At 45.3% G+C, this 24705-nt stretch overlaps 3 protein-coding genes across 7 annotated transcripts; 1 reads left to right on the top strand and 2 right to left on the bottom strand.

The window, feature by feature from the left end:
- Window positions 1-214: 214 nt before the first annotated feature.
- On the bottom strand, window positions 215-8742 carry LOC107267110 (polycomb protein Pcl). 2 transcript variants are annotated; one of them, XM_015738381.2, is made up of 10 exons: window positions 8133-8733; window positions 7411-7553; window positions 7122-7322; window positions 6843-7034; window positions 6458-6630; window positions 6163-6358; window positions 5752-5993; window positions 5264-5455; window positions 4929-5151; window positions 215-4787 (listed from the first exon to the last, which is right to left on the bottom strand). In XM_015738381.2, exons 2-10 carry the CDS (start codon window positions 7540-7542, stop codon window positions 3657-3659), a joined length of 2682 nt encoding a protein of 893 aa, XP_015593867.1. In that variant the 5' UTR covers window positions 7543-7553; window positions 8133-8733; the 3' UTR covers window positions 215-3656. The 2 variants fall into 2 exon arrangements, with proteins under 2 accessions (XP_015593867.1, XP_015593866.1); XM_015738380.2 differs by having other exon boundaries at window positions 215-5151; window positions 8133-8742.
- Window positions 8743-9027: 285 nt separating this feature from the next.
- LOC107267112 (leucine-rich repeat-containing protein 57) lies at window positions 9028-10941 on the bottom strand. Its single transcript, XM_015738382.2, has one exon. It carries the CDS (start codon window positions 9813-9815, stop codon window positions 9099-9101), a length of 717 nt encoding a protein of 238 aa, XP_015593868.1. The 5' UTR covers window positions 9816-10941; the 3' UTR covers window positions 9028-9098.
- A 1975-nt stretch (window positions 10942-12916) lies between these two features.
- On the top strand, window positions 12917-24323 carry LOC107267109 (guanine nucleotide-releasing factor 2). 4 transcript variants are annotated; one of them, XM_015738376.2, is made up of 17 exons: window positions 12917-14121; window positions 16156-16633; window positions 16722-16946; window positions 17008-17199; window positions 17281-17594; window positions 17682-17798; window positions 18283-18605; window positions 18692-18905; window positions 19358-19381; window positions 19905-20100; window positions 20172-20658; window positions 20721-20961; window positions 21177-21191; window positions 21289-21463; window positions 21536-22180; window positions 22254-22385; window positions 22485-24323. In XM_015738376.2, exons 1-17 carry the CDS (start codon window positions 13938-13940, stop codon window positions 22621-22623), a joined length of 4101 nt encoding a protein of 1366 aa, XP_015593862.1. In that variant the 5' UTR covers window positions 12917-13937; the 3' UTR covers window positions 22624-24323. The 4 variants fall into 4 exon arrangements, with proteins under 4 accessions (XP_015593862.1, XP_015593864.1, XP_015593863.1 ...); XM_015738378.2 differs by lacking the exon at window positions 21177-21191 and having other exon boundaries at window positions 12918-14121; window positions 17011-17199; XM_015738377.2 differs by lacking the exon at window positions 21177-21191 and having other exon boundaries at window positions 12918-14121.
- Window positions 24324-24705: the final 382 nt, after the last annotated feature.

Raw genomic sequence — 24705 nt, 5'->3', positions numbered from 1 at the left:
CCCAGTAGCTTCTCTCTTTGGTTCCGCGTGGAGTGTTATCGAGCCTTCGACGTTGCGTCCAACAGAGCTTCATCGTTGTCAGGGCCTTGCGAGACAATCTCGGTTTTGGGGGAAAGGAAGAAAAAGAAAATGAAAAGGAGAGAGAGAGAGAGGATGCGACTGGTTGAGCCACCTGGGAATAAGTTATTTATGGGTTTAAAGCATTGAGACGAGATACGTACGAAGTGAAAGGTTTATATATCAGTCTCTTTACACAAGCTGAGTAAAACAAAGATAATCGCCGAGCAGAAGCGAGGAAGATGAAGTAATTTTTCGGAAGTTGTCAGGACTTCTTTTCGGTTCGGTCGCCCGAAGTCCTTCCTGCCAAGAACAGCTGCAATCGCTTCGCGGCGTGCACTTCTGCTTTCTGCTTTCTGCTTTCAATCTAATCTTACGTCGAAATTACAATTTTTCTTACCGCAATTATAGTTTTTCGCAAAAGGAGATTCGCGCTGAACTCCTCGTTGCTCGTATCTCTCTGTGTGATATTCGGGGAGGCCACGCGTTGCGTGTCACGTGTTGTATCGGACAGGCCCAACGCCCCGCTCGGATCTCTAGCTTAGCTATACTAAATCTTAATCGATCGTTTCGGCTGAAGCAAACTACACACACAGTCGCAGTATGTAGTATGTAGTATGTCCCCAAAAATGCATAAAAATATCGTCGATACATTGAAAATTAAGACGTATGGCAAATATTACATTTTTCATCGTTACTCTTATTATTTAATTTATTTACAAGATACACGTTATGCTGTTGCGGTTACTAATCATTCACGATTATTACAACTATGGGGGCGCCGGGTACAGAGTCGCAAGATTCGATTCGAATAATGCTCGGCTACATTATAAGGGTGGTCGTGTCCCATGAGGTCTGGAGTAGTGATAGATCGTCGATATGTAGGAGCAGAGGCAATAGAGGGAATAGAGGGAATAGAGGGAACAAAGGTGGAGAAAAGAAGAAGAGACAATTCGGAATAACGCTAAGTAATCGTCCGGAAGGGAGTCACTGGTGACTGGGAGTAGAGTGTTTTGCATTTTGCACCGTTGGACGCGAGGGAATCAGGTGTGCGTCGGGTGAGCACGAGCTATGTCATTTTGGAATGTTGGCCTCGATTAATCATGTTCTTCTTCAAGCAGGTAGCAAAACGCGCTTGGGCAGTGTGGTGCGCAAATGTAGCGCAAATGGTGCGCAGAAGGTCGAGGTGCGACCCGGCGAACTTGTTCGAGGAATCGCCATCCAGAGGTACAGAGTATTTCTCTAAGGATGTTACGCGCGGAAAGTATTCGAGCAACTCCTCCGAGAATTCTCTTAGACTCCTTTCTTAGTCGCTATCGATTCATTCGATTCATTCGATTCATTCGATTCCCTACGTGACATTATTAGAAAGACACTTTGCGATAGTATACCTATTAGTGTATCTGCTGACATATTTATATATTTATACCTTACAAAAAAGAATATTTACACACGATACTGGCAGTTATATTTTTTCAGCCCTCGCCGCGTCGTCGTTGGGCATTCGCATTGATTCGCATTGATTCGCATTGATTCGCACGGCCAGCCTCGCTAGCTCTTCTAAATCTTATAAGTATATCCTACTAGACTATACACTATACACTAGACGCATATAGTGTCGGCCAATTATTTAACTCGCGTCGCCCTCGTCGCCGCCGCTGACCACGACACTCTCGAGTTACTATCAGAGAATTCCGGGAGAATATATCACTCATTCATTGTCAGATGCAATCGACCTACGCAAACAAATTCCTACAACAACAAAAAACACTCAGCCACATCTCCCGAATTCTTTGTTTCTTTTTCTTCTACTTTACCCCAATGAACTCTAAACAAAAAAGGAACAAAGATATGAGAAACTTATTTCCTTTAAAGTTTAAGTACCGTAGTAGCAAAGCAATAGCTAATATTCTCTTTAAAATATAAATTAGAAGTTTGGCAGTGTCCATTTCCTGTCTCCGTCCGATATTACCTAGATTTCCCTAATGAAGAAAGAATATTGCCTAGAGGCTAGAGCGCCGTTTATGATTTTCCTTGGTAGTCGCGTCTTTTCGTCGCAACGGAATCCGCACACGTTTTATGCGACGGAAAGCCCGCAAACCTTCGGACAGCCCAGCGTCGGCTCGTCGGCTCGTCGGCTCGTCGCGGCGCAACGCGACCGCACGAAAAAACGCATTAACGCCGTCGCGCACTTGGAGATTTCAATAAATACCGCTTAAATTGACCTATCTTAGGTGAATTTCTCTAAGCGCGTCGCACACTCGTGAGTCCCTTAAAGAGAAATTAAAGTAAATACGCACCAAGCGAGGATGCGTACAGAGGAGACACACGCTCGGCCGGATAAACGTTAGACGCTTATCGAGGACCTCCGGCTCGACGTCCTTCTTCTGATTTTTACTATTATAATCATTATCCTGATCATCGTCGTCCTTAGCCTCGCCTCGACTCGAGACTTGCAAGGTTTGGGCGCTTTTCAAAGGGCCTCTCTCTTCCAAGGGACACTCTCCCTCCTGGGAAGCTAAGTACAGACGACTGGACATAACTAGATTATTTCGTTCTAGTATCATATTGCTCTATTAGTTTTTGATCATTAAAAAGACGCAACAACCCGCACGTCTGCGAAGGAGCCATTTCGACGGCACGCAAGACTCTTCGCAATTTGCGACTGACGCGATGCTGGATTTTATCCTCCGTCGTCTTCGAATAAAGCCCTTGAGCCCTTGAGCCGTTGCGCCGTTGCAAAAAAACTACTTAGCACAGAAAAGGCAGCTTGCGCATTCGTGGGCTTTAGGGGACCTTGCTGCTGGGAATGCGTTACGAAATGTTTAGTGATACCGATTCAAATGAAATTACGAAAGAAGAGCCGACAGGCTAGAGCAATTTCTTCTCAGACTCATAAAGCTTTGTTCCTGCCGGCAGGGCGCAAACTTTTTAGAATACTACAAACTTCTTCAAGACAGTATGAAAAAGTTAGTGTTTTGGGTGAAACTCGTTCAGTTGTAAATGCTGGACTAGAAATCAGTCAAGTTTAATTGGCTGATCGAGTATGTTGAAAATTCGGACGGTTTAAACTAAATACGAATAACATGTCAAGTTGTTAGCTTTACGAGGGAATGGATGGCCGCACACGATCGGCAAGACGGTAACTACTGTTGCTCTTGTTATTAGAAAAAGAAAATCATCGGCCAGCGATGAGTGCCCTTATGCATTTGACCGGAGCAGCAGGCGAGCGCTTTATAGAACATTTATTCTCAAATTTCTTTAGATAACTGAGTGCCGATTGTTCTGCCGAGATGCACGTTCACAATTAACGAGGAATATACTTGTAAGAGAGACGCTACTCTCGTGGAACGGCACAGTGTACATGCTCAGTGACTCGCGACTGTATTTGCTAGTCGAATGCTCATCAGAGAACGCAAGGAAGAAAGACGGATGACGGATGACGGATGACGGATGACAGATGAAAGACAGAAGAACGAAAAGCGCAAATGCTTGAGGATCGTTCGATCGGATCAACAGTTTGGTCCGATACATGCCCAAAACGCAAAATTCCACTTGATCGAAAGTCAAAGGGAAACCCAAAGAGCAATTGTTTACCGTTATGTGTTTGGACCCTCCCACTCGATGAGATATTGAGCCTGACTATTCGGTCCAATTCTCTTGGCCCTGACGACGAACTTCTCACCAGCGGCTATTCTGTTTGCAGCACCGAAGTAGATGTTTACCGAGGATTTGAGGTCGTCCATCGATATGTCTGGAGCATTCTGCTTGATTGGCGAACATTTTGGAGAGGAAAGTACGCCGCCTCGCTTCGGAGGCTGCGGATCTGGGACGGGTGGCTTCTCGCTGCTCTGCCGTTGCCTCAATCGTCTGCCGTTCAATGCATAGTCCACGCAATTTCCAATCTGACTGTTGGCGCTGCTCGAGGAACTATTGAAAGAACTACGAAGATTTCTCACAAATTCATTTTTCACGTCGTTGTTGCGGGCTGGTATAATGGCCGCCGTTTTACTCGCCGTCGGCTGAAACTGCTGCGACAGGACTTGCCCCTGCTGTTGGGTCGAGGCTTGTGCATGCTGTTGCTGTTGATTCTGATTGTGATGGTGAAGATGATGATGATGATGATGATGATGATGAAGATGATGCAATTGCTTCTGATGCTGATGCGAATGTGATTGTGCCTGTGATTGCGCTTGGGACTGTGACTGCGATTGGTGCTGATGTGGATGTTGGTGGTGATGTTGAGAGGGCCGACCTCTTCGATGCTGCCTTCTGCGTTTAACCTGACCATTCCTATCGACGATGATATCCTTCTCGGAGAGTTGACGCTTGGCCGGCCGCGCAATGGGAGGTTGAGATATCACGGGTGTCAAGGGGAGTGGTAAAGTGATCGGGCAGTGATTCGGGTAGGCTAGGGGCGTACTTGAAGTACCAGCCACTGGAGGGACGCAGGGAGAGCCCAGGAGGTCGCTTAGATTTCTGAACGGATTGTTCTTGCCCTCAAAGTCTTTGGGTGGTGGTATAAACGAATCTAAAGTTCCCCTCGAACTCGTCTCGTCGCCACTTGTGTCGGCTGGAGTGGATGGTGGGAGCGGATGTAGAAGGTCTACCGAGCTCGGCACCGATAGTTCCGAAATCGCGGACGTTGCGGCCGGCGGTGTCGGAGGACCTGACACCGAAGTTGGCGGTGTAGGTGGCAGATCCGAAGCATCGGAAGTCCTGCATTTGCTCTGTGAAAGACAAATGTACCGTGAGTTGGACTCAAGTACTGCACCATTCCCGTCCGCAGGCACTCTTTCCCGACGAGACTTTCTCTTCGGTTTTACGCTCCTTTTCCCCTCGCATCCCCCAGCGTCATCCTTGCCTCTTACCTTGGCAATAGCATTTTTCAGAAGCTTTCTCGCCTTTTTATATCTTGCATCTCTCACGCCTTGCGATTTGATTATCGCGGATTCGGCGTTGCCTTTCTCTCTTTTCTTATGTTTGCGCAGCATCCTCTCTCGCGAACTACCTAGTGCCATCAATCTACGCCTTCTTTGTAAGCTTAACTTCGGAAAGGGCACAGACTTCTTGACAAAACCACCCCCGCTATACCTAGGAGAATGTAGGACCGATGGTTTTAATAGTCATTGAATATACGGAACGCCATCTCAGAACCCCGAAAACAACATAATAAGGAACTTGTGACGTGTGACATGTGACGTACCTTTCTCGTAACGACTGAGTCGTTTGCCCAGGTGGACTAGGACTCGGGCAGGAACTCTGTTCGGCCTCAGAATTCTGATAAATCGTGCCCCTCATCACAACATCTGATGGATTGACAGGGATTTCCAAATTCTCAGCTGGACTTTGTTGCAGTGCATTCAACTGTTTTGTACTCTCTGGTAAACATACCGGTCTATAACAGAAGTAGCAGCGATATGGAGATGAATGAGGAAAAGATAAATTAAGAAAACGAAGCAAAGTCAAGTCGAGCTCGCGAGTTCATAAGGATCGTGTAATTTCAGCATTTATAATATCAGATTATTCGTTCGCATGCACAGGGCCGTTCCATGACAGCTCCGTGAAATTCGTACTAAAATGTGGCAAGTCCAAAGTATAGAGGTAATCAAAAAATACTTAGGCTGTCTCGCGATATCGACGTCTTTGATGGTTCATAGAGCAGAATTTAGTAAGGTAACCAGTTAGACTGACCCAATGGGTGGAGGAAGGTATTGCAGTCTTTTGTTAGCACCCCAACACCGGCGTAATACAGAGTCGTCTATGATCCCGCTCGTAGGCAGATGGACCACGGGACAGGGCGGCGGCAGTCTGACTCGGAGACCCCAAATCGTAGTACGCTTCTTTATTTCCCTACCACACTTAAATCTATTTCTGTTGTTTGTCAATATCGCGAGTATGGATTCTCTGCGTATCTGTGCACTGACGTCTCGAATCTGAAAATGTATTCCGTCGTGATAAGGGCGTCTGCTCTAACATGCTACAAACTATACCCAATCTCCCTCCAGTCAACAAGTCCAATTTGTCATTGCCGTCCAAGCTACGTCCTAGTCCTCTCTCAGCAGATTCACGTTAAATAAGCTTTATGATATCGTAAACACTTACCCGAGGTGGCAGTTGTAAAGTATTCCAATTGTCGTTAGCGTAGGGCACGATTACAGTGTCCAAGTCATAGTACTTTTTAGCATTGTAAACGGTCAGATTGTACAACATCAGGTGCACCAGGTCGACCCACTTCAATTCCAGTCGCCGCACAAATTCCTTTCCATAATTGCACATCGAGCAGACAAATACATAAAATCTGCAATGGTCAAATTAACATCGAATCCGTTGAAACAATATGATGCCTGACGGGCTAATTGATGAATTCACCAGTGAAATAGGTGCGAAGACAACTCACCTATCGCCGCTGTATAGAGGATAGGTTAGACAGCTAACGCATTTCTCGTGAAACCATTGCTTGCAACGAGCGCACTGCAGCATCTGCGTGTACCACTCTCCATTTAGTCCACAATAACAGTAAATCTGTTCGGCGTTCACTCTGTGATGAGCATCCCAGCTTAACATGTCCGGCTGTAATTCTCGAAAATATCACTCCTTCCTTCCTTGCTTTCATTTTTTTTTACTATTCTATTTTATGCTTTCCCTCAGCGACACCACGCGATTTAACTTTAAGCGTACGGTCATTCCCTAAGTTCTAACAACGTAATTTCTGTTCTCTCTTTTTGTTCCGCTATTTGTTCTATTCAGCATACACTCAATATACAAACACTAGAGAGACTTACGTCGTATGGTAGCTTTGTGGTGTCGTCTGGTGGCGGTTGAGGCTGATCCCTGCCGCTGCATACTTTCCTGATGTTTGCCTTCACCATGGATTTCTTTGGTTCAACGGGTTCACGGTTCCTTGGTTGACTTTCAACGCATCGCTTACATATCCAGTGTGCCTCAGGAACTGTCTCCTCCTTCGTTATTTGAGGCTACAGGGAATGTGTAAAATAAAATGTTAAGAAACATTGGTAGCTACTCTACCTTATCTTTTGTCCAATAAAAGGATATTTCCATACCTGATGACACAGCTGATGATAGCCACGACCACACTTGTCGCATACAACAATGTCATCCTCAGCCTTGGGCTGAGACTTCTTACATAGTACACACATTACATCCGAATCTGGCATGGCCAGTTTAGTCAGTTCCTTAACAGACGACCAAGAAGATGTATTGTCCAGAAATTTGACAAGACATCTTTCTCTTGTTAAATCAACCTGAAAAAAAAATTTAAAGGAACATATAAAAACACATGGAAGACAAATGCATATACAAAACCTAATCATTTAAATAAATAAAGTTCACCTCAACCACTGTGCCGAGATAATATTTGCCATCCTTACGCTGGAGAAGAACATCTTCACCGTGAGAAAAACCAAGGCGTTGTTCCTTAGTTGTACTGTCTGGCACAGCCAGACTCTCCTCAGGCTCCGACATTGTCTACCCTGCTATTAGGGTGAGAAAAAAATGGCTATTCAACAGTGAAGTGAAAAGTAATGTAACACATAGCACAGTTATCGGATAAAGCATATTTCAGATAGCCAAGCACTTAAAAGTAACATAATAAAAATCTGAAAATACATTCAATGAACGAATTCTGTAATGAAATACTGTGAGTACTGTGGACATGAGCTAACTTGGCAAACAATCGTCTTTCGAAAAAGTTGACAGAAGGCACACTCCTATGTCCACTGGGTTTTTTAATATGAAGTCCTGCTTTTCGAACATTAGTTGTCTGATTATCTAATTTAGCCGGTGCACAGGGAAAGAAAAAGGGCAAGGACGCCGAGAATCGACATAAGGATAGTCGAGAGTCAATTTGAGTGGCGTAGAGAATAAAATGCAAGGAATGGTTCCCATGATACAGCAAAGCCGAGATCGCAGTATCGCACCCCCGAGAGTCGGCAATACCGGGATTCAAAGTGACTCGCCGTTGCCCATAATCGTTCGGCGGGCGTCTTAGAATATAACTTCGTGAAGCGAGGGCAGTACGATTGGCCGCGATAATACCTCGTAGAAGAGCATACCTTGGCGTCTCGGCCGTGGAATCAGGAGCGATTGTTATCCCTCATTTTCCAACTCGTCAGCCATTTACAAGCATGGGGGGCCCCGCCAGATTCGCCCGACACAGACTCGCGCGCGGCAAAACCTATCTCATCGAGTCTCGTTTCGTCTCCTCAGCACTGCACGGCACCTCACGGCACTGCACGGCCTCTGATCACCGCTCGCGATCGCAATAGTCCGGCACACCCATCGACCACCACTTTCCTCAGCGCGCCCACTCAAGAAAACACCTTCCTTCGGAAAACCTGGTGCATGTTCATTCTGTCCCTTGGAAATTCGAATGTGCACCGTCCGCCATTTTCGAGGAAACACTTGCTCCAGTACTACGAACGTCGACTAAACTTCTCTATGGTCGACATCACTTCGCTCAGACGTGTGCACAGAATTCTTCGGGCCACTGTCCATTGCTCTTGACTGCTACTACGCTCATTTTTCAATAATTTTTCTATTTCAAAGTATTAATTTGAACTTATGATAAAACCTTCTACTGACACTCAAAACATATGTTCTGTGAAATACAATTTTGAGCCAGAAATTACAAATTAACGGAACAAACAGTGGAACGTCCATTGCGGAGGAATTGTTTTGATTAGATGACAAAGAATTTCTAGCCATTCGTATGGCCCTTCCCTACCCTTATTCCTCCTAACTATCGACGTGATGGGCCATTTTTAATGACAGCTTCGTGTTATTGTAATCGGTATTCCCATCGGCGGATGATTCCTATTATTTAAAATTTGTTATGCTGATGGAAATAGTTCATATGCTGATACATGGAATACATATATCTTTGAGATATGATCTTACTCCAGGTAGAAAGGAAAAGGATATATTGAATGAATTTTCATGTAAGAGTTATTACAAATAAATAAACCTTCCTTTATCCTCATAGTCACATAAAGTACAATAATTTATTGCTTAAAATTTAATCAAAATAATTTTTTCTTGACTGCTGTATATCTTTCCATATAGCTTTCGTAACCCTCGAGATCTGAAAGTTGCTTTGCTTCAAAGAGATTTCCTTCCAGAGCTAAGTTCGTAATCTTAGAATTCTCCAAGACCTGTTTGGGAATGCTGTTCAGCTGTAAACAATTTTCTTCCAGACGTAGAGTCTTTAGCCGTGAACATTCAGCTAGTTTTTCGGATATGAAAGAGATCTGGTTCTGATTAAGATTGAGTTCAATTGTATACAGTTGTGAAACATTGTCAGGTATTGTAGTTAATTTGTTTCTTGAAAGGTCAAGCACATCCAAATGTTTAAGGTTGCAGAATGCAAGAGGAAAGTCGACAATATGATTACCAGACAAATTGACTTGTTTCAAGTGCAACAGTTTAGATAGGGATGAAGCAACGGTTTGTATATGATTTTCACTGGCGTTCAGACTTTCAAGTTTATGTAACGCACCAATTTGTTCAGGTAAAACTGTCAGTTTATTGTAGGAGAGATTTAGGTGCTTGAGGAGTGTAAAGTTTCTGATGTCGCCTGGAACTTTGGTAAATATGTTGTGAGAAAGGTCGAGGGTGCGCAAAAGCGGAGCGAGGGCGCTAAGATTCGGTGGAAATTCTTCGAGTTTTCTCTCTGACAGCTTGAGGACACCTGTTTTTTTCGCAGTTTCGTAGTGCTGCTTCAAGCCAGAGTTTCCCATACTGCCAATTTCCTCAAATCCGTAGGCAACTGTACATCCACGTACATCCACGTGACTTTATCGAACTTGGCGCACCTTCGGAGAGGACTCTTCTTTAGATTTATGTAAACAATGTGATCGCAAGCGAGAACCGATCACCCCGGATTATCCGAAAAATTTCGGAGTGGAGGGAATGTTATAGAAGTCAAGAAGTAAAGGGGCAGAAGTAGAGAAAGATGCGTTATAAGATTCAACGTTGGTCAGTTCGAGCTGGCGAAGCGTGTGCAGCAATCAACATGATGGACAGCGTCACTTAGCGATTATTGTATCTTTCTTCTTTTTCCTTTCTGTTTTTCGAATTGAATCACAAAGTTACGACGAGAACGCGTGAATTGACTGAAATAAGAGCGGAGATGTGTAGTGCGGAGCACATACTTGACAGTTTTGAAGCTATGCACCTGCGCTGTGCTATACGTTAGCCACTTGTGTATGTACATACAGAGTCCAAATCACTCGAAATCAGTTGTGCAGGTCAAATTGGTTAGTCACTTGGTAGAAATGAATAATAAAGAACACTATAAATGTGACAGAAGTAGAGTATCGGGTAAGTTGCGAACAATTGCGAGAGTACTGGATAGAACGCCAATGCCCCTTTGAGGAAGAGGGGCTTCTCCCGTGCCGTGACGTGACGAACAGTGAGAGAGAGACAGTGGCGACAAGTGAGGAGAATTGCCAACTAACGAACGGTGTCGGCCGATGCCGACCGGTGCCGACTTGCTCGGGGAGAGCAGGCCGCTGTTCTTTTCGTATTTCCTTCTAGTAATATTCGTACCCTACTTTTTCGAGTATGTACATGAGAACGTTCAGGGATTGTGTAACAGCGGTGATTAGCTTGGGTAGACTCTCTAAATTTTTCAGTATTCATTCGTGATTCGGCACCAGGTGTCGCTACGCTCGTTCGCTCGTCTGTGCTCATCCGAACATGGTTGACAAACGAAAATGTAGCGGTGCGAATCGAGTTTACATAAGATTTAAATTGCGACTGAAGAGCAATTCCAATGGTGATGGTGATCAATCGTGAAAATGGTGAAATAGTGGCGTAGTTTGAGAAGACGGACGAGCGAATGATGGCCTCCACACCAAAGCCGGATAAGTATGGAGGTGGGTGATCCTAGCTCGCTAATAGGTGTATGTTAGGCATATGTATATATATGTATAGGCGTGTTACACGGGAAAGGGCAAAGGGCGTATCAATTCGATTTCTATATCGTTTGATGACCTTTCACTTCGTGACAGTTCGACTTATGATTCTATCTGCAAAATATCTTGCTGTCATTACTTGTCGTCCTCCCTCCTTCCCCCTCCCCTCCCCAGCGGCACATCATGCTCAGCGCCGCCGTTGCCCAGTGTCAGCGACAGCGCGAGCATTAGTAGTATATACGAGTGGATCCAACATCAACGTCAGAGGCACCTCGCTATGTGCAACAGCTTATCAAACTTCTTCCTCTTCATTTTTATCATCTCTCCAAAATTACAAACTTTCCTTATGACTTTTCACACTGTTCACATACTTCCTATTCCTTTTCTCTCTCTCTCTCTGTTTGTTCCCTATTCTCAAAGGCTCATTTTACAGCGTGTTAAATGTCAAAAACATGCGCGCACTATTGAATACACATAACGCATCTCGGTTTGTGTTATTACGACCTATCACATCTCTTCCTTCTGTCCCAATTAAATCAGTTCAATGGAACTTACTTACGTAGGTAAAATCTACGGAAAGCCTGTTTAGGATGTACCGCTCAGAAAGTCAGCTAAAAGAAAAGAATCTTTACGATGGTCTACTTCTCGCATCTTTAAAAAGGTTTCGTTGACGCAACGGCGACGTCTACTTGGCATGCATCACGAGACACCCCGTACAGCTGATTCGTGGACTTGCTCAGTCGTTGCTACGTCAATCTCATCAACACATTGTATTTGTCGATTTGTTAATTCGCTCGAGTTTTCTCTTGCCAATAGTATTCATGTAGCTGTATCTCATTTTTTGCATATAAAACTGGTTTCATTAATTCCTTGATAGTTGGCCCCTTCCTCGTCCCACATTCGCATTGCGTAACACAAGTTCACGTTGTGTCGTGCTTCATTTATCGAGATAGAGAAATAGGATGACGCTAAATGCGCCATTGGAAATGACTGATTTTCCAATTTTTATCTATCACTCGTAGCTCCGACTAATTTTTTGACTTTCTTCACATTTCTCCTAATCCAGTAAACCGAATCTCTAAACCTTGTTGCTCCCTTATTGCTAATCTTAACCGGACAGCACAGAGTAGGTAATCCACGCGATCGCCAACATCAGCAGCATCACCAGTGCTTGTTGCTCCTGCTATTCGCTACGAGTAAAGTCTATCTTCTCGTGACGTGGGCAGTATCTCGTATGAAGTCTCCGCAAATAAGTTGTTGCCTTCTGCTCCTCCGCGCATCCTCTCCTCGTCGTCGTTCTTTCGCGCTCTCTCCCACGGCAGTTATTGCGAATGAAAGAAGGAAAGGAAACGTGTTGATACGTGTTGCGTCCCCTCACCATTCTCACTTGTTAAAATAGACGAGGCTTCTTTCCCAGCCAAACTCCGAGATATTGGCGTCCGATGTCTCGACGCTGGTTCACATGGCCAGTCCAAGTCTCGTCGCTTCTCCGCGACGTGCGCAGTCGAACCTCATTTCGTCTCGTTGCGATCTGATCACGAGAAACAATAAATGGTTATCGGTGACCTCGTCGTTGTTCATTAGTTTATTGGGATTAGCCGCGACTACAAATGAGCTGTTGTTTGTCAGAGGACGTTGGTTTGGCTCAGTGACGATAATTGTTCTTTTTACAATGGATACTCTATGGCTTGATTACGATATCTACGCCCTATGGGCGACAGTGTAAAGGCTTTTTAAAGTATCGAGAATATGAAGAGTTGCCTTAAACAAATATTTCCAACGAATGGATATATTCATTGATATTCGTTGATATGAAATATTTGAATCGATCGGACACACTGGCCCGAGATTGGACTGCAGCTGCTTCTCTTTAGAAATTCCCGAGAATTACGAGCGTCAAGGTATAAGAGAAACAGAAGAAGAAAGAGGCAGGCGAAATCCTCCCGCGAAAGAGCATCGCCGGAACGAGGCTTAATGTATTCGACGACGCGGAAGTAGCCAGCATTTAAGATATAGGCTAGGACAGCCACGATTTCAAAATAGACGCTCTCGGAATCATTTTGGTCTCATCGCTAAACCGGACACGGACGACTCTATGTATAAACAGCATTCTTTTGAACGGCTGCTGCTTTAGCCGACCACGTGCTCCCGTCCTCGCAATATTCCCTTCAATTACGTGGACGTCCCATGGTCCTGTATCATGGCACTGTATTTCATCGAGTAAAAAGAGATCTACTTTGAAACTGAAGCGCGTTATACCGAGGAAGATTGAGATAGTCACCGGTACGGATGAACGCAACGCGCCGCATTGAAGTCTTTATGTCGTGTCGTTGCAGCTCGTATTCCGTAAAACAAGAGACTTTTTCGTTGCGACATTTTTCGACTCGTCACGGAACAAGAGACCGTTGGCTTTCGCAATGGCTGCATTGGCTCCTCAAAACTTAAGAGGCTCCCTATCGGAGGTAAAACCGATTGACGTCGTGTAGACGTGGTCGGGACGTTAAAGCGACGGACGGAAGGACCGAGAGAAGCTCAGATTGGCCATGGCTGCCCAACCGATAACCGAGGAGCACATGTCAGCCGATACTCCACGATTAGAGTTGAGCTGTTGAAGAGCGCACGAGGTTCACCCTTCTGGCAATACGATGCGATTACTGCGATTACTGCGATTACTGCATGTCGTTTCTTTTGCCTTTCGAATTTCTTTTTTATTTGTCAATGATAATTCGAATTTTTTGAGCGATCCTTTTTCCACGCTGTTTTTTTTTTAATATCTAGTGAATGATTTTAGTGCGCGACGCTAAACAACCATTAAAAACATTAAGTACCAGGTGTATGTGATTAAATGTGGTCGAGATGAATTCGAAGAAAACCCTATGAGATTGATCTCTCTATTTTCGCAATGGTGTACATGTTATTGTTCCAAATTGATTAACACACAAGATGCCGCAGTACGACGATTCGTTTCTCGATTCGCCACTCTTTCGCCGCCGAGTGAAAAGCTACAGTGTGCGAAAGGAGAGTGCATCGAGACCTCAAGGTTCGAAAGTCACAGCGACGCCGTTGCTCCTCGCCGTGACGAATCTCAGGAGTCTGGTTGCATCCCCATCGGGCTGCAGATCCGAAGGTAGGACACAAAGTTCCTCGTTATGAGCCACACTCGCTCTCTGGGATTTCCGAAGCTTCGCAATCATCGAGTCCACTTTCTCGTGGCTGTCCTTAAACTTGATTACAGTATATGTCGTGTGGCGCTCATTAATTCGCAGAGCAGCGATCGAACGAGTGGAATTTTGAGCGGAGTACAGATACGGTGCAGGGACCTGCGGAGTTTGGCAATTGTCGCGCATTGTGCTACTGACCAACGAAAGAGAGAGAGAGAGAGAGAGAGTAGAGACGGTCGACCGCAGGTCCGCGCTACGGCAAGACGCCGCCTCCCTTTCCAGTCTTTCTCACACGTGCACCCGTGCACCCATGCACCCACACACTCACGTACGAGCACTTACTGACTCACTCTCTCTCTTTTTTTTTCTTTGCTGTCTTCCTGCCTGCCCGAGACTCCGTGCGTCGCGGAGGAAAGTCAAGTTCGGTTCGTTAGCAGTCGACGCGCACACGGTCCGCGAGCCGGACGCCGCTCATCGTGCGCTTCTCGATATTTACTCTGGCATCAAGCGTCATTATTCGACATTAAGGGGAACTTGCGACCGCATGGGAAGTCTGCGGGTTTTTTAAATCGCGGATAGTAGTGAACTTGTGCTGCGTCTACTGTCACTCATGTCGGAACGTTATTTCTTAATTCGGAAACTTAGAATCCTCCAACACATCTAGCAGCTATTAAGAATAACATTGTAAGTAACGACCGAGAGCCATAATAGGTTGGTAAAATTGTCGATTGTTTAATTGTACGAGATCTACGTTTGGATCCGTTTGTGGCAAAGGCATTCGGAGATGAGATCATGAGGACAAGTGCGTGCGCTCTGATGTGAGTAGGTGGAGGAGGTGGAGGAGGTGGAGGAGGTGGAGGAGAAGTGTGTGTGTGTGTGTGTGTGTGTGTGTGTGAAGGCCGTCGCCATTGCCAACGCATTCGCTGGAAATCGAGTAGTCGGGGGAGTATAGTAAATGCTTTGCACTACTCGATGACCGAGTGACCGGGTGGGCGCAGCGCGACATTAAAAAGTTCACGAGGGAACTGCGAACGATGCGAGCCGCAGCATTCCAAAGACGCAGCAGGCGACTCGCTTCGACGCCACATTGCGATCAATTGCGCCTGTCGACGTTTCTGCGAGAATTCCTCATTCGAGAGTTCGAGAAGCCTCCTCGTCGACTGACACTCGCGAGTCACGAGCATCGACTCCGATGCATTCCATTGCCTTTTTCTCTCCTCTTCTTCTGCATTCTTGCTGACTCGGCAAAGACGTGGCCTTACGGAATCCGGAGACACGTGCAACACATGCAGCTCGTTACAGCGTCTACGTAGCGACGAACACGTGTCTTCTATGCAAGCCCCTTCCCCTCCTCGCACTTAACATACATATTTACCCGACACGAGGAAGCTCCGAACGAAGCGACGAAGCGACGAAGCGACGAAGAGAGACTCGGGGCGTGTGTCTCTATTCAGCGACCTTCGCTCGGTGCGAGCATCATCGGGAACGAGCGGCGGGAGTCCGTCAACACTTTTCAGCGGATTGACTCCGAGTTTAACCAACTTGCTGACTACCGCTGCAGTTTGCCTTTCTCTTTCTTTCTTTCCTTCTTTCTTTCTTTCTTCTTTCAGAATATATTCCTCATATTCTTGTGAATGTACTTTCATGCATCTCTATTGCTGGTAGTTGCTAGTAATGAGACAGCTTATAAATCTTATATTTCCTTTTATTTTTGTAGAACGCAAATGTTCTAATATTTCAAAGATTCTTCTTCTTCTTCTTCTTCTCCACTCTCTTGCACACCAGACACGCACGGGTGTTACAGTCAGCGCAACAACCTTTGAGCTATTTTCGTAGGCCGTGTCACGGAATGCGCTCGTGGCAACGAGACTCGAGGAATCGAAACTTTGAGTCAGCGAAACTCGTGGATACGATCGTTAATCGTTAATCGTTAATCGTTAATCGTTTAGGGCATCGATGCAGCAAATCGAAAGTGTTCCTTTTTGTTTGTTTGTTTGCAGAAGTGGAAGAGCGGAGTGGCGGCAAAGCGCGGGGAGGAAAGTTGGCGCGACGAGCCCGATCGTTCAAAGAGGATTTCCTCGAAAAACTCTCGCAAATGCGCTCGCCTGGTGCGGCCGGAGGAAACGCTGCTGTCGCGGGCGGGTTGCCTCCTGGACTCGGGGAGGGCAGCGCCGTCGGCGCGGGCGTCGGTATGAACGTCACCAGAGGTCCTGGAAGCGCCGTTGGTGTCAGAGCAGCTTCGCCATCCTCCCCTCGGACACCCCGCGACAAGAATCCCTCGAGTGCCGATTCACCGGATAAGAACCCGCTGCGTGACCTTCACATTCATGTTCGTCAAGTCCAGCTGGCACTTTTGCATTTTCGCGATGTTGTCTCGAAGAAGAAGCTCGAAATGCTACCCGGAAATGGCACCATCGTTCTCGATACAATCACCACTATACACACTGTGCTCAAGTCCTATCTCCTTTATGAAAACAGGTTGGTGCTCGCTTCTTCGTTGTATTTCTATAAGCTCTCGCTCTCCAGGAGTACGGAACTCTGACGTTTGCTCGTTTGCTTCCGGTAGCTCGACCCTCGGTTCGGCCACAAATCAAGTCTACCAGGCGTTGGCGCAGCTCCTAAAACTTTGCGACGATGTGCTTCTTCATGGCGACCAGTCCTCGGCTCTCGATACCGAAAATGTAACTCATGTCATCGGGCTGGTAGAGGACGCCGTAAAGAACCTGGTTTCACTCGCTCATGAAAAAATATCCAATAGACAGAAGCCAGCGGCTGTTGTATCGAATAACAGGTAAAAACGATAAAAAGGAATTTTGAAAAGGATTACATGTTTCTCCTTTCTCCTCTTTCAGTAGGATTTCGGGCTACGGCCCTGAACTTACGCCTCAGCGGAACTCCTTGCCTGACATTCCATTGACACCTAGAGAAAGACAGATCCTCGAGCAAACTGCCACCTCGAACTCGCTTGTTCGCAGTTCCCATAGCTCCGAGTCCATCCTCGGAAGAGATTCTAGTCCGCCGCCGAAACCACCCCTTCCAGACAGGTAAGTCGCGTGTCCCTACAGATTCGAAGGACCCAGAAGGGAGAAAGTAAAGCGATGATAACGTCAACGGTATACTCCTAGGGCGAACGTCTATCTGTCCGAGGAAACCAGTTCGGCAGAGACGCCGCTGCCTCCGCCTTTGCCTCCTAAGAGACGAACGCGAACCCATCAGCTTTTGGACGGGAGCGACGCGCTTCTGGGTTCGAGTCTCGATAGGGTTTCGCTGCGCAGTCGATCACCCGAGGACTGCTCCTCACTTCTGAGCGCCTCCGCAGGCAGTCTGGATTCCGCCCTGAATCATTCACGCGACGAAGATGAGATTCGCGCCATTATGGGACCCAATGATGAGTCTCTCAACGACAGTATGGATCTCAGCCTTATGGCTACCATTCAAGGTATGCAAAAGTCGGTTACAACCGAGTTCTCCAATATTTTCTTACTTCTCACTACTTCTTCGAAACGTTCTGCTTCTTTACTTCCAGGCATGCAAATGAATGGATCCTCCAGTTGCGGCTGTTGGGATACTTCTGACTCGAGTCTCCCGAGTACTATGCTCCTTGGTCAGCAGACGCCACAGGAAATGCTTGCACCGTTAGCTGGTATATGTTTCTTGCATTTTCAATCCGCGATACTGGAAGTCTCTACCTATTTTCGTGCATCTTTGCATATCGGTTCACGACTCTTACAATTATCTGGCCTGTATACCTACCTACCTACCTACCTACTTAATCCTGTGGTTGTTGCAAGCCTAAAGGCAAGGTTTTTATACTAACGCTTGCGTAACAACCATAAAATAAGAAACAACGGAATTTTAGTGTGCGCGAGGCGTGTGCTGTGGGTAGCTTATGCAGGCAAAGAGATAGACCTGTGCGTTCGAAAGCGGAACTTGATTTCCATGATCGTTCGACCGTTTGATCGTTTGATCATTTGGTCTTCCGTGGGCCGTATCTGACGAGAAACTTCCGACCACTCTCGTTATAAACTTGACTTGAGAAACAACGAAAACGTATCTCTCCCGTACGATGATTTCGCTGGGTTAAGATAAGCAAAACTCAGCGAGACGCTAATTGTCTTTTTTTCCAGGCATAGAGGGCAAGATGGAGAGGCTATCAACGCAAACGCAAGAGTCCGGTTTTGTATCGATGCATTCCCAACGAAGTTCGTCTCAGAGTTACACGGCAGCATCGAGTGCCACTTCCAAGAGATCCTCTCAGCAAAGTAGCGTTAGCTATAACGCTCAAACGTTCAGCTCCCAACAGCAATCGTTTTCGCAGCAGAAACTCTCGATGGATAGCAACGGCTCGGTCTTTTCGCAGAGGATGATAAAGAGCTCCAAGAGTACCCTCAGCACTACTAACCTTATGGGCACCAGTTCTGACTCTGGCCTCATCGAAAAGCTTGTAAACGTGGGCATGCTCTCAGTTTTTAATTGTTAACATCATCAATTGCACTAACGCTTGTCCTCTTGGAAATTCTCTTTTCTGCCGTTCAGGAATTCGAAATGCAGCCATCGATGCTGGACATAGCAAATGGAGGGCCGCCTGCGCTTCCGGAAAAGAGATCCAAACGAAGAAGGGAGAGGCAACCGTCGCAATACGATAATGTACCAGAGAACGAACACCTTTCCACCTGCAGCTTGCACTTTTCTAGTAGCGACAGTACGGATGGCAGCAAACCTCCGCCGCTGCCCTTGAAGAAGAGGCACAGTAAGTCGTCTACGCGAAAATAGTAGCAAAGTGATAGGGGGTGATTAGAAAAGTCTTCTAGAGAGTATGACAACGAATGCGCGTGAAAGTGGGAGTCCGAGTGAGATTGAGTAATAAAGTTCGAGGATGCCGAAGAAAGTTGAAATGGGATTGACAAGGTGGCTCCCTACCACTTTGTATCTTTGAAAAGGTATCTAACATTAGAGTTCACATCCGCTAGACAATCTCTCTGTCCGTTTATTTACTCTCTTCGTTTTATTTTTGCAATTACGCGAGACTCGTGCGCAATCGCGTGGCGCGATTACAGACCCAAGAGAAATTGTCTGCTGTTGTAATCGGTCATAAGAATGACGAGTTGTAGTCAAAGGCTACCTATATAAAGTACCTAGAGAGATTCCTAATCGATCCGAATGCTTAGGGTGAAAACTGATGCAATCTTTTGTATCCTCCAGTGTTCCATTCAGTGGCATATTCTGGTAAGTGGGAACGCACCCACCCACAATGAATCAACTACCCTTGGAAACATAATTACGCTAAGTCATATAACAATTTGTTATTAGACACCTCAATAAGTGGTTTACGTACTCAGGCTTTCTGCAGCATGTTTGCTGTTTCCTTAGTCTTGCGTTTCATCTGTTGGATCGCTTATTTGACATATAATTATAATCATGTTTGAGATTGCGCTTGAATTTTTATTAATATCTCCGTATAGCTTCTTCGTTGCTTACCTCATCTCTCCTTTTCGTTCCACTTGTCTGTTCTCTTCCGCTTCCCTTCGTTTTCCGTTTTACGATCGTCGTTTTTCCTTCTTCCATTTGCGCTCCTCCTTCCTTCTCTTACGACCTTATTCGCTCTCTGATTCTCTCGCCGATTCCCGCACTTGCTGTCGCTCTTGCTCTTGCTCTCTCCATCCTACATTCAATTCGATAAGTGCGAGAACGTTACGCATCTTATTTACCAAATCCAAGAGTTCGAACAGAAAATTTTGACTGGTTTCAGTAATGGCGTACATGGAGATGTTTGGAAACTGCTCCCATAGCAATAATGACTTTATCTCTGGTCTTGGCATGCGCCACTCTGTCGCTGACTACAATTCGATGCAAGCGGAATGGCAACAACATGAAATAGCTCTGACCACGACCCAGTCATGCTCTTTTATGGCGCACACCATGACGAGTTTGCACGATAGTTCAAGGTAGGTACATCTCAACCTGAAAGCCCTAACTGATCACAGGGAAAATCTATCGGGCTAATTTCTGTTTCCAGTATTTCCATTACAATGAAGCCACCCACGAGGGAGGGAGTTAGCAACGATTCTAGTCTACCACCAGCACTACCCCCAAAGAGATCGCGCTTCGTTAAATCGAACAATGTAACGTCGCCATCGCCAGCGGCTCCAGAGGCATCAGTAGCACCATCACCACCACGGTTATCGCCATCACCACCGCTAGTAGTAGTAGCAACAACAGCAGCACGCACATCACCATCTTCCACCATGCAGATGCACTTAAAATCGCAAATGCAACAAGTGCCAATATCGTCTACCGGCTCTCTCCTTGGCTCAGCAACAAACATCAAGTCCGAAGGGGTTACTTCGATTGCCGAGAAGAAGGAACTTGGCGCTCAGTTCATTCCCATGATCCCTGTGACTTCTACAGGCTCAACGCCTACGGTCATCACCGGTAGTTACGGCGATACTCATTCAATCGCTTCGGCGCGTGTTTCAAGTCCAGCGACTCCTGTTAAGACGACGGTATGAAAGTCTACTCGAGGGTCCAGGAATTCGAAAGCCTCTGACTTTGTTAATGTTCGTAGCGCGAGACTGCTATGTGTGCGGCCTCGGACACTTCGAGATCCGAAAGGAGTGCTCTCTCTTCTTTGCCCGTTGAGGAAAGTACTCTAGAATTGCGAGATATCGATCAGGATGAAAGTATACTGGACGAGTTGGATATCAGCAAATATTTGGTCTTGAAGAAACCTGAAGAAGAGGGGCCCGATATTCGAGGCGGTCATCCGGATGCACTGTTGATTCACGCAACCAAAGCCAATAAGCATGGTTCGTTAAATTTAGTTAAATTAAAATTGATTTTAAGTTTCATTTCAATTTCACCTTCTGTTTTATGAGTGACCTCTACGGAAACTCATTTCAGTTTTACCATTCCTTTTCGCGTTCGTTTAGTCCCGTTTATTATTATTATTATTATTATTATTATTTAATGGAGTTTGCAATAAGACTACAACTCTAGTACGATTTCTTTCATGCTATCCTAGACGAGAAGGAATCAGGTTGGTAGTAATGAGTTGGTAGTAGAAAGTCGTTATGATGACAGTGAGATGATGTGCATCAAAGTGAATTCTAATCGAAACTCTTTTGCCTACACAGATTTCTTGTATCAGGAAGCTTTCTTAACGACCTATAGAACATTCATGTCGCCGCTCGAACTGATACGGAAGTTGCACAGGCGACACCAGCGTTTCTCGTGTGTTCCGGATGTGGTGAAGCAGAGGGCTGCACGCGAAGCCTTCTCTCTACTAGTCAGAGTGGTTAGCGATCTGACGTAAGTATCGACAAAAAATTAAAGCAAGAGTAGTACGTAGGCGAGGCATTGAGGTTCTTCTTCTTTCGTTAGGATGTCGGATCTTGACGATGTACTGTTACAAACGCTCATGGGATTCGTGCAGCAGCTGGTCTGCAGCGGCGATCTAACTATGGCCAAAGCCCTACGAGTCAAGATACTGGAGAAGCACTCGATGAAGCAGCATCAGGCGGCACAACCGATACTCTCCTCCCTGAGCGTTTCCACAAAGCAGGCTTCACTTCTCGACTTCAAGAGCGAACAGATCGCAGAGCAAATGACTCTTCTCGACGCTGATCTCTTTATGAAGATAGAAATACCAGAGGTCCTGATATGGGCTCAGGAGCAAAACGAAGAGAGGAGTCCAAACCTAACACGATTCACCGAGCATTTCAATAAGATGTCTTATTGGGCACGATCGAGGATTCTCGAGCACCGGCTCGAAAACGAGGCGAAGGATCGTGAAAAATATGTTGTGAAGTTTATTAAAATAATGAAACACCTCAGAAAGATAAACAACTTCAACAGTTACCTCGCTTTGCTCTCGGCATTGGACAGTGCGCCTATTAGGAGGCTCGAATGGCAGAAACATATCACTGAGGGTTTGAAGGAGTACTGCGCCCTTATCGACAGCTCTAGTAGTTTTCGAGCATACAGGCAGGCCCTTGCCGAGACCCAACCTCCATGCATTCCCTATATGTTAGTATTCGTCTCTTAATTTGACTAGGCAGAGGATTAATTGGGTTTCACTGATATACGCTTTTACTTACAGTGGCTTAGTCTTACAGGACTTGACTTTTGTTCACATTGGTAACAATGATCTTCTGATGGATGGCACCATCAATTTTTCAAAGCGGTGGCAACAATTCAACATCGTCGAGAATATGAAGAGATTCAAGAAGGGGTGAGTTCCTTCGACGTTATATACGGGGGATTCAATCTCTTCGCGTCAATTTTTTGTCTTTATCTCCTCGCTATTATCTTTTATTATTCTGTCTTACAGCACGTATTCCTTTAAGAAGCACGAACGCATTATCACATTCTTCAACAACTTCAGCGACTTCCTTTGCGAGGAAGCCATGTGGCAGATTTCCGAAAGCATTAAGCCACGTGGTGGAAAGAAGAATCAGACGCAAAACTAGAATATGCCAAATCTTGTTATCGTCTGTGTCCCTCATTCGAGTGAACGGGAATGGGAATACTTAAGAGCATGGAAAATAAAAATAAAAACGGCGCAATGTACGGGTATCCGTTCGCAGACAGCATACGGGAGCTGATGAGCGTTGACGTTGCCAGAGGTCGCGGCACATTAACTAGGCACGTTGTGACTAGAAATGGTAAAGTCAAATGAGCCTAAATTACTCTGGCAGAGCCTCCAGGAAGGGACCTCGATGGGAAGGCAAGAGGTACATCAAAGCCGGCGTATAGAGCACTCTAGTGCTATTCTCTTCTTCGTATCGATGTATCCGTTATTTATTTCTCTTGAAGATGCGTGTACAAACTAGTAGATGTTCTTCGTAAATTATTTAGGTGTGCGTGGGCGTCCATTATTCTAGCTTTATGTAAGTAGGAAAGTTTCATGAGTCAACAGTGAACTGTTGATGATACAAGGATGAACACCAATTACGTTGATTAGAGTAGAGCCATTGTTGTTCCGCGTTAACGCTGTTAACGATGCGCAGCGTAGGACATATGGTACGACTGAGAGCAACTGTTACATATACTATTGTATATGATTGTAGGAAACATTTTTGTTGGAAACTTGTTGATAGTTGACCAAGCTTTCAGCTTTTAAGTCAAGTTATGTGTTCGCTACGAGTTAAAAAAAAACTTAATCATACCGAAGAATTCTTAGTGGGGCGTTCATTGGTGCGTTGGTATTGTTATTCTCGCGTTCGTTCGAAATAATGCATCGTTAATAGAGAGGCGTTGCTCTCTCGCGAGATATCACCGACTGCCGGCACCTGTTACGTTCCGAGCTCCACCTTAAAAGCTACTTTAATTGATTAAGCATTATTTACCTGACGTTCTTAATGTTCTTAGTGTCCACGCGCTGACGAATAGGCCTAATACTAAATGAAGTGATTCTGACCACTCTGTTAACTCTGGGAGTACGCGACAGCATGCCATAGAATAATTACTAGAGGGGAATAATCAATGTGCTTTCTGCCGATATAAGCGACAAATTATCAATCGTCACTGCTCAACTCATCATTTACATCAAAGCGAAAGCGCAAGGAGAACGCGCTGAATCTTATATAGATTATTCGATTAGCGTTTTCACAACCTTCGCAATAGAATCTTCTTCCTTCGATGAACGCATATTCGTGGTAGAGTGGTAAAGCGATATATCCCCCCTACTACCTCACTAACACTCGTTTCCTGTAATTTTGCACGCGGAGACCGTAGCGGCGCATCCAAAAAGCGAGATAAATACAGAGAAAGAGATGGAAGGCAGGTGACGTCCGCATCAGTGAGAGAAAAGAGGCAGAAGTATCGTCGAAGTAGCTGGTGCACGTATCGAATTATTATCTAATACGCAATTAAGATAAAGGTTATTAATGTTGTACATATTTATAGTTCTGTAGTACGTGTCGATTGTTCGTGCACTACCGTAATTCTGTTCACATGATCTGTTGATCATTGGTAAGTGTACACAATGTAATATTGTCGCTAATCGAATTCACATACGACACGCGAAGTCCCTAGTGAATAAGCTGATGCAATTATTGTGATGCCATATGTAATATTATTGACTTTAAGCACAGTCGTAGGTATACCACATTTATACGTTATTTTTATTTAATTACACATTAAACTCTCTTGAGTTTCCTATGTTCAATTGTTTTATTATCATTTTTTTAATAATTCTCTCTCTCTCTCTCTCTCTCTCTCTTTCTATCTCTCTCTCCCCTTTGATCGCCATCCGTACTTTGATCCCATTTCAATTCGAATTAAGACTCTTATTATGTTCATAAATATACTTAATTCTTGGTCTGTTTACGATGATCTTGACCGTCTAATCTATTTTAACAGTGTGATAATCGTATTATAGTTCGCAAACGAGGACCACAGTCTTGGACTGATTTTCAATCTCGGCAAGGTTCTTCAAGGTGTAGTAGACGTCGATCGGCCCAAAAAAAAGGACCTTATTACATACGTTATTTCGATTATGCGCGATTGTAATTAGCTATTGTAATCACTAATCAGTACAGCTGATCGCC

This window comes from Cephus cinctus, unplaced genomic scaffold (assembly GCF_000341935.2).
Source record: "Cephus cinctus unplaced genomic scaffold, Ccin1 Ccin1_scaffold0342, whole genome shotgun sequence".
NCBI classification, from domain to species: Eukaryota; Metazoa; Arthropoda; class Insecta; order Hymenoptera; family Cephidae; genus Cephus; species Cephus cinctus.
The sequence above is the reverse complement of the archived record's forward strand: the minus strand, read 5'-3'. Positions and strand labels throughout refer to the sequence as shown.